This window comes from Pterocles gutturalis, unplaced genomic scaffold, assembly GCF_000699245.1.
Source record: "Pterocles gutturalis isolate BGI_N339 unplaced genomic scaffold, ASM69924v1 scaffold19470, whole genome shotgun sequence".
In the NCBI taxonomy this organism is placed as follows: Eukaryota; Metazoa; Chordata; class Aves; order Pterocliformes; family Pteroclidae; genus Pterocles; species Pterocles gutturalis.
The window spans coordinates 1,362-13,540 of NW_010138694.1; the positions used below are offsets into that span (position 1 = coordinate 1,362).

At 41.4% G+C, this 12,179-nt stretch overlaps 1 protein-coding gene across 10 annotated transcripts; it reads right to left on the reverse strand.

The window, feature by feature from the left end:
* Positions 1-420: 420 nt before the first annotated feature.
* On the reverse strand, positions 421-11,407 carry ANP32E (acidic (leucine-rich) nuclear phosphoprotein 32 family, member E). 10 transcript variants are annotated; one of them, XM_010083099.1, is made up of 7 exons: positions 11,233-11,379; positions 10,581-10,703; positions 9,016-9,181; positions 7,429-7,574; positions 5,321-5,375; positions 4,438-4,464; positions 3,189-3,253 (listed from the first exon to the last, which is right to left on the reverse strand). In XM_010083099.1, exons 1-7 carry the CDS (start codon positions 11,290-11,292, stop codon positions 3,189-3,191), a joined length of 642 nt encoding a protein of 213 aa, XP_010081401.1. In that variant the 5' UTR covers positions 11,293-11,379. The 10 variants fall into 10 exon arrangements, with proteins under 10 accessions (XP_010081399.1, XP_010081401.1, XP_010081402.1 ...); XM_010083100.1 differs by lacking the exon at positions 4,438-4,464 and adding an exon at positions 6,170-6,175 and having other exon boundaries at positions 3,189-3,251; positions 5,352-5,375; positions 7,465-7,586; XM_010083094.1 differs by lacking the exon at positions 4,438-4,464 and adding an exon at positions 3,654-3,661 and having other exon boundaries at positions 3,189-3,251; positions 7,429-7,586.
* Positions 11,408-12,179: the final 772 nt, after the last annotated feature.

The following is a 12,179-nucleotide window of genomic DNA, read 5'->3' on the forward strand; positions in this document are numbered from 1 at the left end:
GGCCACGGGGGGTTTCTGGGCTGGGTCACATTCAGCTTCTCACCCCCCAGCACCCCCCAGTCCTTCTCTGCAGGGCTGCTCTCCATCCGTTCCCCTCCCAGCCGCTGTCTGTGCTGGGGGTTGCCCTGACCCACGGGCAGGACCTTGCCCTTGGCCGTGTTGAGCTCCAGGAGGTCAGCACGGTCCCACCTCTCCAGCCTGTCCAGGTCCCTCTGGATGGATCCCTTCCCTCCAGCGTGTCACTGCACCCACAGCTCGGTGTCATCAGCAGACTTGCTGCGAGTGCCCTTGATCCTACTGTTTCCCCAATAACAGGAAAGAACAATTACCTCTTTCTCCATCCCTTAAGATCACGTTCTTCACAACTGTACACACTAAAAGAAGTAATCCAATACAATAGTCTCAATTTATTTGAAATAATTCAGTCTGAAAATTTTTTAATTTAAAATTTACAGCACACGTGCGGAGGAAACATGTTTTGTTACAACTAAAAATTATCAGAAGAGTGCTGCAGGGTTGTTTTCTTTAATTTAACACTGTCATGGCTTTATTCAAAACACAGTTGCACAAAAATCAGTTACTCCAAAGTTTAAGGAAAGAGTTTGATAAGGAACTGAAACACACTATATACATACTGCCATACAAAGAGCATTAAAATAGGACAAAACCTCTACAAAATATAAAACCCACCCTTACGTATTTGCATGAAAAGACCACCCACCAAGCAAAAAAGTTTCAAAAGTTATCTGGAGGCTCTGTATTACTTATTTTAAAAATGCTACGCTGTTTAATTGCATGCCAAGCTGACAAATATGAAACTATACTTAGATGGTAACACTGAGGAAAAGACAAAGTTACTTAGGAAGTTGGGTTTTGTGTGAGGCTCAGGTTTTTAGATGTAGCGGCTGATGCAGGACACTGCAAGTTGTTTTTTTCAGAAATGTTACGTCTGCCTATCTTGGGGAAGGTCTGCTAACCCCTCCTGGCTGTATTCTCTTCTACTGGATTAGCTCATCCAATGTCAATTGGACTGCTTACTGAAACCAGACCAGTACTCAAATAATTTTAGCCCATCAAAATAGATTTTTTTTTTTTTCTATTTATAACTAGTTTTATATGCACCAGTAAAAGATAGTTAAGGAAAACCCTGACAACGAGGTACTTTAAAGTACACACTTATAAATAATAGGTTTCAATCATTCACCGAGACTAAAAAAAAATACGCAAAAAGATGGGAAGACACACTTTTCTACCTCAAAGCTGAGCGCAAAGCAACTGCCTTGAACACAGAGCCTCCACGACAAGATAGGATGTGCACTTACCTAAGATTTCTATTCGTTCAGTACTCATACACAAACACAGGAACTTAGATTGTGGTTGCAAATGTAGTTTTACCACGACTTTTCTAGTGTCTTTACAGATAATTAATTAAAAAACGCAAAATCCATTTAGTCAGTTCATTTCCAAGTGTATTGCCATCTGCCTGGCTCCCTTCACTCGGACGCCGTTCACGGCTGGCTATGCTTTACAGCTACATCAGAAACTACGATTTAAGGCTCTATTCGGGGGAAAAAAAACCCACACACACAAGAAACTGGGCTTTGCAGAACTTCAACCCTGCAGTATCTAAACTCGATTGAAGAGTTGGAAGTCACATTTAAATCTGCTAGTGTGTGAAATAATTAAATATTCACAGGTAACCGATCCATGGGCGACTGGCTCTTACTGAGGTCCAGGAAATCTCCCTCTTCCCCACCCTTGGTGTCTCCCCCAGGTTAATGGCAGCTATTGTCAGCCAAGACAGATATAAAAATAAGTCTCTTGAATAAAGCTGTGTGTGATATTTGGTTCAGTACCTACGTGAAACAATGTAAATTAGTTTTTTTTTTAATCAAGACGACTGTTTTAAATCCAAATCATGACCGAAGGAGGAATGCTGGATGTCTGAACTTGTTTTGCAGTGGCTCAAACAGCAAACATGACTCCACTGGGGCAGAATGATTAAGACCTGTTGGTCACACTCAGGCTGCTAGAGAAGAGTTTGCACGTCTCCTGTACTTGCCACCAGCTGTAGGCAATGGAAAAGTTTCTGCAGCCATTCGATATAAAAAACCCTATTATCTAGTATTATACATGAACTTGAATGGTTTGCCTACAGACAGATTTTTAAAAGTTTAAAAGGTGACCTGCGAAGAAAGACTTATGTTCATCTTTCTCCCTTCAATGATTCTATAAAAGTGCGTGGGGCTGTTTGGAAAAAAAAAAAAAAAAAGTGTTTGAAGGGGTTACCCGTTAATTTCTGGATTAGAAGTGCATATATTTTATAGCCAAACACCATAATTGTTGCAGAATTCCTGAAATGACAATGCAGAAGCAAAGTGAGTGAAAGTTCAACAAAGACGTCTAGCAAAATGGTTTAAAACTACAGATTATTTGCTTTTGTTAATACCTGCGATGACTATGTATTTTGGACAAAATGTGAGGATTACAACCCCTTCAGTCTGCCAAGATATGTTCTTGGAAGTATCTAGTGAATACTCCAGCAAACACTGAACATCTGAACAAGCCAGGGGAAAAAAGATCTTCTTGAAACCCACTTGGGCTTTACAGTGGAACACACAAAATGGGACAGAAGACTTAAAAAAAAAAATCTTACAGGAATCACCTTTTAAAAAGCTGAAATAAAGGTGTGATCTGGTTGTTGATTTCAAATAGAAACCCTGGTAAACTCGGACTATAGTCAACATCTCATTTCAGAGACTGGAATTTGCCATATAGCATTTTTGAGTTCAGCTTTTTAAGTATAAAAACTTTAAAATCTTGAAGGAAATTCACAATATTAAACCCAAGTGAAATGGGTGCTTTAACTCTGGGCTAATGACGACCAACACAGCAAGCTTGTACAAAATTAAAGAGCTCCAAATAAAAGTCTACGGGGAAAAACTTGACAATGGCTTCAGTGATTATAGGGCTGAAAATTGTTTTCTACGTACAGGTTCACTAACAGGCTATTATATCTTATTTGGAATGATAAAAAGGGCAAGAATAATAAAACCACACTTCTATAAAAAGTTAACATATTCTCTTCTGTAGGGACATCTATGGTACATGGAGACATACAGATCTGCATAATCACTATTGCGTATTCTGGAACTTAAGAGTCTGGTCCTACTTGCGTCTAGAACAAATTAATCGTCCTCTTCCTCGCCTTCATCTTCAGGGTCTCGTTTCCTCTTCTCCCCTCGAATGCCCTCTGCTAAGGAAAAGAGGTATGCATACATCTCATCACCTTCTGCTCAGACATCATCAATGCACCGTTATACTTTTAGAAAAGGGAATTGAAAGAGATTACTGTTGGTTTGTGGTGAACGCATTCACCACTAGAACATCTCTGTTGCTTATGGCTCTCAAAAAAGATCAGTTTACATGACTCTAAATAATTCACGCAGGCCGTATTAAACTCAGTTTGAGCTAAGTGTGCCATGTTCCATACAGGAATTATCAAGATGAAGTGAATTTATCAGAAAGTGTTTCTGTGAACATATATTTGAGAACTAAAATAGAAATGACATTTTTGCATCTCCCCAACTTTAGGAGCTGCGTACATCCTGTCCAAAACTCAGCAGCTTCTGCAGATACCCAGTGAAACACACTCCCTTCTCTCTCCAATGACAAAATGATATGAGCATCTTGCATAAACACCTTTGAGCTTATTCTTAGAAAAATGCTTGATTTGGTCAGTGGACTATGCGCTCTTGTGGTGAAATCATGAAATGCAATTTTGTCAAATCTAATAGATTTATTTTCCAGCAGTCATTTCCTGGCTAATTAGCCATCCTGACCTCCTGCTTTGTTGTCTTAATAGATTCCAAGGCTGCATTTGTAAAAATTGAAGAATTATCATTACCACTTCAGAATTTCATTTTTTTCAACCTCCAAAAAAACTGTTCCATTCAGCCAAGCGTACCGATGAGATGGGGACTAGTCTGGTGAGAAACTCTAGAATTTGCCTACGCTTTACACAGACTTCAGGACGAATACAGAACTTTGCTGCTAGGGGTAGTTTAGAGATTAGGACAGAGTTCCTAACCATTAGAAAACTGAAGTTGTGGAAGAACCTCACAGCAAGAAAAGTACAGAGGAGAGCCAGCTACTTTTAGGATGAAGCTTAAATTTTTTTTTAAAGGAACTTCAGCATCATTGACTGGTGATAGCAGGAGACTCCTATCTGCTGTCTTAATCTTCCCGCTTGGCGCACAGAGGTGCATACAACCCACCCTCCACCTACAGATCGGAGCACACCGATATCTGCACAAGAACCCAGAAGAACCCTCTGCCCTATAGACCAACTTCTGTTCCAGCAGCAGAGAGCATCAAACATCAGGCTGCTCCCTACCCTGACAGCTTGGAAACCTCAAACAAGGTGAAAAAAAGAACGAGCGATATGTTTGTCTTCTTTAACTTCTTGCAGGTCTTTTTTAAAATATCAAAAGATAAAATAAGTCATTTTATGAAAAAATACTCAACCCACATCTTGCAAACACAACTTTGTTCTGCAAGATATCAAAGGAGCCGTTATCAGCCTGCAAGAATGCCACATTTTCCACATCAGTTACACACACAATACACCGTACCCTCTTAAAGCAGGATGAAGCACACACACGGGCATTTTTTTTTTTTTTGCAAGCTTTTGCCTGTTATGCACGTGTCTGACATCAAAAGACTAATTAATTTATTAAATTAAGAAGTTACAACCATTGATAAAAAGGCTAGATAGAAAAAAATACGATTAGGCTCACTAGCAAAACCGGACACGGGGCTGAGCCGGCCTCCTAGGAGTTGCCTCTGAAGCAGCAAAGTTTACTGGAGAAGCCACTTGCAGCTTGATAAAGGGAAAAGATACAGCTGCTCCTGCTTTGCCAGGGGAGCCTCCGGTGCGTGTAACAAGGTATTTTAAATGTACGTAAGGACCATTTGCAAGGGATCCAGAACAGTCTCTCTCCTCTCCATGCTGGAAAATTAAAATTTCTAACTGTGTAGATGTTTCATTTTAGAAAACTGCTTCAACAAGAAAGCTGTCATTTCTTCCTTCTTTGTATTTTACAAGTGAGTGGACAAAAAATATCAAATACTGCCCAGCTACTTTACTATCTGCTCAAGCTCTTGCTTAAACTAATCCTAAAATCCTTCACATACCTTCAGAAATGGATCAGCCAAACCGTGATTTATGCCATGGAAGTGCACATCCCAAACTCGCAAAGTTACAGAATTATAAAGAATCGATTGTTTTAGTCACAACTTTAATAACTTGAGAACTTACCTTCTTCCTCCTCATCACCTCCTTCTTCAACATAGTCATCATCATCATCTTCATCCTGTACAAAAAATGTGAATATTTCTAAAATTGATATTTAAGTTTTGCTTACAAGCTCATCCTGAGCAAAAATTCAAAAAAAAATCTCACTCGCTCTGTTCAGAGGTCACATTCCACATTTACTTTTTTGCTACCGGACATCTGCACAAGGATAGGCAGCCAAGCTGTCTAGAGTCCGTTTCATCACCCAAACCAGGGTGTTATCTCGCCCGGTATTCTCGTTTCTTTGTTTTTCCCACTTTTATCACTACCTTATGCCAGCTCAAGAGCAAGTTATTGCAGAACTAACTGAAGAGGCCACGACAGCAAAGAGAGATGACAAACAGCTTTAGTTTTCCTTTTTACGCATTGTCATTAAAAGACAAGAACAGAAAGCAGAACAGCTAATATCTTCACAAAATGATTGTTTCTATGTCAAACAAATTAAATTGTTGGGTTCCCCCCCCGTTGTTTTTTTTTTTTTTTAAAAAAGCTGATAGCTGAAAAATGTAAACCAATTAACAATCAGCAGCCCCAGAAAATTAAACAATAGTGCAAGATCTCTGCCCTACTGGCACCACGTCGAGCCTTGAAGACAAACTGAACTCTTATTTAGATCCATCTGCATTTTATACAGAGTACTGTAACAAGTGAAAATGTGAAAACATCCGAGAGCCCATCTGGCATTTCCCCTTAGAACACTGGAATTAAAAACCGTTCTGGATTAATTCATTACAATTAGAATGGCGCATGATTTCATTGTTGAAAATCCAGGGAAAAGCGACCAGCCTAGAACGCTTTCAAAACTTTACGTACTTCACCCTGACTACCGTCCGTTCCTTGCCTAAACGAACGCAAAACACAAACTCAGGATCTGGCTTTGCTGCGCCATCGACAGCAGGTTCTGAACAACCCCAACATCCCCACGGCTCTGCAGAGCACACATGTATACCAACCACCACACACGATTAATTCCTGATATTCTTCCTCCTTTCCCTTTCCAAAGAACTATCTCTAGGGTCTTGGCTGCAGAACAGATTTAGTAATTTAGTTTGAGCTTCATTCATTGTGTTACAGCCGTTACCTCTTCTACTAAGGCAGAAGTTGCATTTGGAAGCAAATCATACGAGCGCTGGTTACAAGAACAAAATGAAGAACACAGAAGAGTTTAGTTCAAGATTTTCTCCACACCCATGTGAAACACAGCTGATGGGAAGAAAACTGTTATCGAAAGGAATGGAAATGATGTCCACAGGGATTTTTTTGGTCTGTAATGTGTGAGCTGCTTGCACAGACTCGCACACAAAACCCACGCTAGGCACACTGTCCCACTGAAACCCCTGTGGCTGTCAAAGGAGAGTCCTGCATCAGAACTCCTGGGTTTTGCCTGGCAATCATCACTTAGACATGACCAGTTTATAACTCCAGGAATCTATTCATACCCTTGTAACATGTGTATATTTCCTTATTCTAGCTCCTTAATCCTCCTCCACTTGTTTTTTAGCACAGTACTACTCAGAAGATCCTTTGGGCTATTTTCCACAGCTCTTCACACCACCACTAAGAACATTTTAAAATGAGTGCATGCTAATAGAAACAGCATTTATTACAGCAAAAAACACAGACTTTTCCTTTGTTTCATTTTACTTGAAACACTGGTAACTTGTTGCTACTTCATCCCCTTCTTTCGCAAGAGCAGGGTATTTTCTTTGGTTTTCCAAATAAATTAATTTATTCTCCTTAATGTGTATTTCTACTCTGACAGTTTAATGGGTAGGAGCACATAGTTTCGAAACGTTGGGGAGAACAGCTCCTTTAGCTTCCAGAGAATAAAGAGGCTCAATCATCCTGCAGCATTAAGGGGTGGGATAGAAGTGAACCGAGCCTTGGACGTCAGCCAGGACCATCTTCAGAGCTGACAGCCACCGCTCATGTTCAAGTCAACACTTCATACCTCAGTGACAGCAGAATTCTCTCTAAAATATCTCCCTGCATCTACCCTGTGCCGTCTACACAGACGTCTGGAAGCAGTTTTTTCTTCGTTCCTTGGATTTGGGAGAATTTACAAACTTTACCTGAATCTCTTCTTTCATCAGGTATGAAAGACCAACTTCCTCCTCCTCTTCTCCTTCGCCCAAATCTGAGCCTCCATCATCTTCATCATCTTCCTCTTCATACTCTCCTGGAGGACCAGCTTCATCCTCATCTTCATCATCATCATCTTCATCTCCTTCTGAAAGGAAGGACACACTCGTACGTATGTGCTGAAAGTTGTTTCATTAAATCCTCTTTATGCAGGTTTGTATACAGCAGGCTAAGCTAGTTGGAACTGGGTTTTTTAAAATTTTTTTTTAAATACAGGCAACATGTGGGAAACAAGCATGATTTTCATTAAGTTATTCTTTATAATTTTTTTCCCTGAAAAAGGTTACGAGTGTTTTTACATCACAAGCTTCAGGCAAAATTCTCGATGCCCGAAGCAGCCACATATGCAAACTCCTGCAAGGGAGCTGAAAACTTCATCAGTGGAAAGGGAAGAGAGGCTTCTCCACAGCATCAAATTGTAAAATATTTAAAGGCAAAACCAGCTTAAAATACTACATTTATCTGTTATTTAATCACTTACTACGAAACCCCCACAGTTCCAAAGTGAGGATCTCTCATTTCATCTCTACGCCTGGAGCATATTATCGCTTTCATAGCTTCCGTGAAGCCAATTACAAGAACTGACAAGGTGATTCAACACTTAAATTCATTTTCAGGTTAATAACCCATTAATCTATTTCCAAATATTGGGTTTATTTTCACATTATCAACTCTGTAGCCTTCACTGAGTTCTTTTAAACACGGGCTTCCAAACTTTGACGTGCCCGAGGACTCGCCAGCAGCCCACTGACAGCCGTGACCCAGCCTCCAGCGGTGCCAGCGCTCAGCAGATGATTTAAGGCACAAATAAAACACCGAGAAACCCCCGTCATAGTGATACAGCCCAAACCTCGCCAGTTCTCTGTGCAGATTTCGAACACAGGTGGGGATAAGACACTGCATCTCAACAACAGCCCATCATATTTGCTAACAGCACTCAGACACACTTTGGATGGGTTTTTTCTGAACAGCTTTGACCGTGTCAGTCCTCTGTTCAGCCATGCAGGCATCCTGCTCCTGCAATCACACCAACGGAGAATTCGTACCCACGTGCTGACAGACCTGTACCTGTGGGTTTCCTTTTCAGTCGGGAAACAACGGAACAAGATGTAGGAACAGCCTCATTAATAACCATAACTGAGGTCAGATCAAAAGGAACCATGTACCTTTTTTTTTTGGAACAAAAACCTTACACGGGACTGAAGCCATTCCAAAAACCAGTAAAATTATAATTTTTGATACAAAATAATGTGAAGTTGTCCCCCTGCTTTGTATCACTCCTACTGGCAACAACTTATTCAGAAAATGTTCATCTTTGTAACAGTATCTTTACTCCGATTTCCTTAACCTGGGAAGGCTTCTGCAAGAACATTCAAAACCTTTGACAAGAGTTTTCCTTCTGTATCACAGCGTGCTAACACCGACCCAGTTCTACAAGTCAAAAATGAGAGCCCAGAACCGTGCTAGTGCATTCCAGAAGTCACTTTACCCCACACTGCATTTACATCCTTATTTACCCTCATCATCATCATCTTCTGAGTCCGGAGCCTCGTTATCTTCCTGATCAAATCCATCTAGGTACGTGATTTGCTGAAGCAGCTCAAAAATGCTGTCTCTGTAGTCCTCGAGGTTTGTAATCTCACAGTTGAACAGGTCAAGGCTCTTCAAGTTTTTGAGATTTTGCTGAAAATAAATGAAAAGGGTTTTTTTTTTCCCCCCCTTATTTCTTGACCTGGTACTTCAAGTTACAGCACGGACACAGCCCAAACACAGCTAGCCCTACAGCCAGCTACTGAATTCACTCTGTCCCTGCCCCTTCGCTTCCAGTCCATATTTTGACCCCACTAAACACAAACTTCAGGGAGTTTTTTGCAGCCTTTAGAACTAATGAAGGTGCTTCTGCAGATCAGCTCCACAGCCTGTTTGCAGCACGCCCAACGCATCCTGGAAGCACCAGACCACCGCGCACAGAGCGCCCAACACACCCTCGGGTCTGGCGTTTGTTTGCAGAGCCTGTTTTTGTGCAGGCAAAAACTTCACAACTCCAGTAAAAAGCTTTACTGATCACAGGCATCTTGCGAGGAGCAAGCAAGAGGCACTTGGTAGGATTTCTAGCTACACTACAGGATTTGCTTTCCAAACAATAAAGACGAGACAACTGGTGGGTGATTTTCTCACCTTTCAGTCTCTACATGCATACAGAACGAGCCACCTGCAGGGCTTGGCAAACATCTAAATAAATGCATTTCTTCTCTGGAGCGCTGGAACTGCTTTAGTTGGTCTACTAACCACTGGGTTAAAGCACCGTTAAAGTAGATGAAGAATCGTTATGAGCAATTTTTAAAAAACACACATATCAAAGTCCTAAAAAAAAAAAATCTAGAAAAATGGGTGCACAGATCAGGTAGCGACAGGCGTTGGCAGCTTCCTCCTATCTTTAAATAACCTACAACCGGTGCTTCCCAGGTCTGCTGCTAACTGACCGCCTCGTACACAATCCTAATCGCTTCCCACTTTAATGAAAGCTTAAGGCAGTTGCTTATTAGACAAACTATACCTCAACAAATGAGCACAGGAGGATTAGCGAGACAGAACTTGGATACTTTTCTTTCAAAAGACAAAACAGCAGCTCAAAAATCTCTCATTCCGTACCTCCCCTCACTAACACAGAAGGAATTTTACAAGTCCTGCCTCTCATAACCATGACACCGAGTTAATCAAGTCGGGACCAACTGGCACACTGACAAACCTAACACACCGTGGTATCATCTCACCTGAGCCGGCAGGAAAAAAACACACAGGACAGGTAAGGAAAAGAATTTCATTTTGCAAGCCCTTCAGCTGGAAAGGAACAGAAGCAGCTACAACATATCGCGCTGTACCTGCCGATTTCTCACACTGTGATAGTTTAACCCCACCCCCCCCGATTTGTGTTTCAATACTGTGCTTGGAAAAACTCCTCATACACAGCCCCTGCAGCCAAGTTTATACCATTCCATTGCAAAAAAAAAAAATCTTGATTAAAACCCCTGGTATTTATTAGATGTCAGCTTTCCCGCAGCCTCTCCCACGTTGTACTTACAAGAGCTTCCACAGTGCCAAGATCTTTGATTTTGTTGCCACTTAGATTGAGATATGTGAGATTTGGACACCTTTCTGCAAGGACCTCCAGGCCTCCTGAAATGATGTTGTCGCTCAGCTCCAACTATTACACAGAAAAAAAATTAAGGAATTAAATGGCTAGATTTATACCATCAGATTCAGACCTGCAGCGTAAAAATGACGAAAAACGGGAAAACCCTTCACCAATTCGATCACAAAGCCAAACACAGTCCCACAGGTTAACAAGCACTAGTTGTGATAACACACTGGCTGTCAAAAAGTTATTTTTGAGAATTTTAAAGTACTCCTTAAAATCTTGTGGGCTTGGATACCTCAATTTTAAGTTAGCAGAATCCACAAAACTGGAATTCACCCTGGCTGGGCAACCCAACGGCCTGTCCCCAACCATCAGCACTCAGGAAGACACGGCCAACCTTCACATTTTTAACAGACCAGCCTTTCCCACCCTGAGAGCCGCTGACCAAGCCCAATCCGGCCATAATTAACCGGAGGTACCCAAAACGATTTCAAATCTTAAACAAAAAAACATATTTCAAGGGCTGAAAGGCAGAACCGCGGGTTGTCACCCATGACTTGTACTTCTCAAAGCACTGGCTGGCGAGCAGACGTACCTTTCGGAGCTTACTCAAGGTGGGGAGTTTGGCCAGCGATGTCAGCTCCACGTTGGCCATGCTAAGAAACTCGAGTTCTTTAAATGAATCATTCAGCCCTTCGATTTCCCCGTTGCTGGATCGGCAGTTATCAAGCACCAACTCTGTCACCTTTTGAAGAGGACAGCAAATCACTCGTCAAGTTTAACGAGCATCAAAAAACCACACTCTTCACCCCGACCACAACCTGGAGACTGCTGAGTATCCGCCGGTTTGGTGTTGGGTTTCCATTTCGACTCGCGGTCTGAAATCACTGAGACGCGCCCATTTAAAAAAAAAATAAAAATGCAACAGCATGCTTCAAATTCTGCAAAAACTGCCACCTCACCCCAAAGAGACACTTTTATAACTTCCTGTAGTGCCACCACAGCCAGGGGCACCCGAGCGAGCCGCGAGCTTGTTTCTAAAGCCTAATAATAGACCTGCGCATCTTCAAATCTACAAGAACGTTCAATTTCTTTCTGAATTCTAAACTTTCTGGCTACAGATGATTGCAGCAGCGAGTTCTGCAAGTTCATTAAACCCAATTAAATAATTTCCTCATGCCAAAGCCACTAAAAACAACCAGATAATCGATACAGGTCATGTATTTTGAGAAGCAGTAACGAGGAGCAGCCAACTAACTTGAAATTATTTTATCTACAGTGGAACATACCGTTCATCAGAAAGGACATGAACAATCCTTTCCCCTTGTACGCTTTTAAATAACATTTTAAGACTGTGGCAGAGTGGCACAACTTGCCAGCTCCAAGTCTCGCTATTGTTTTACTTTTCCTTTCCCCTCGTACGCTTTTAAATAACAACATTTTAAGACTGTGGCAGAGTGGCACAACTTGCCAGCTCCAAGTCTCGCTATTGTTTTACTTTTCCATCAAAAATAAAAAAATTAAAAAAAATAAAAAAAGGAC

Bases quoted from the DNA above. Each gene is read 5' to 3' on its own strand.
- ANP32E (XM_010083096.1), bottom strand. From the start codon at position 11,292: ATGGCCAACGTGGAGCTGACATCGCTGGCCAAACTCCCCACCTTGAGT. The intron at 10,704-11,232 runs GTACGTCTGCTC...TCTGTGTAATAG, and splicing joins CCTTGAGTAAGCTCCGAAAG to TTGGAGCTGAGCGACAACAT. The intron at 5,376-7,428 runs GTAAAGTTTGTA...TTTTTTGTACAG, and splicing joins TGATGAAAGAAGAGATTCAG to GATGAAGATGATGATGATGA.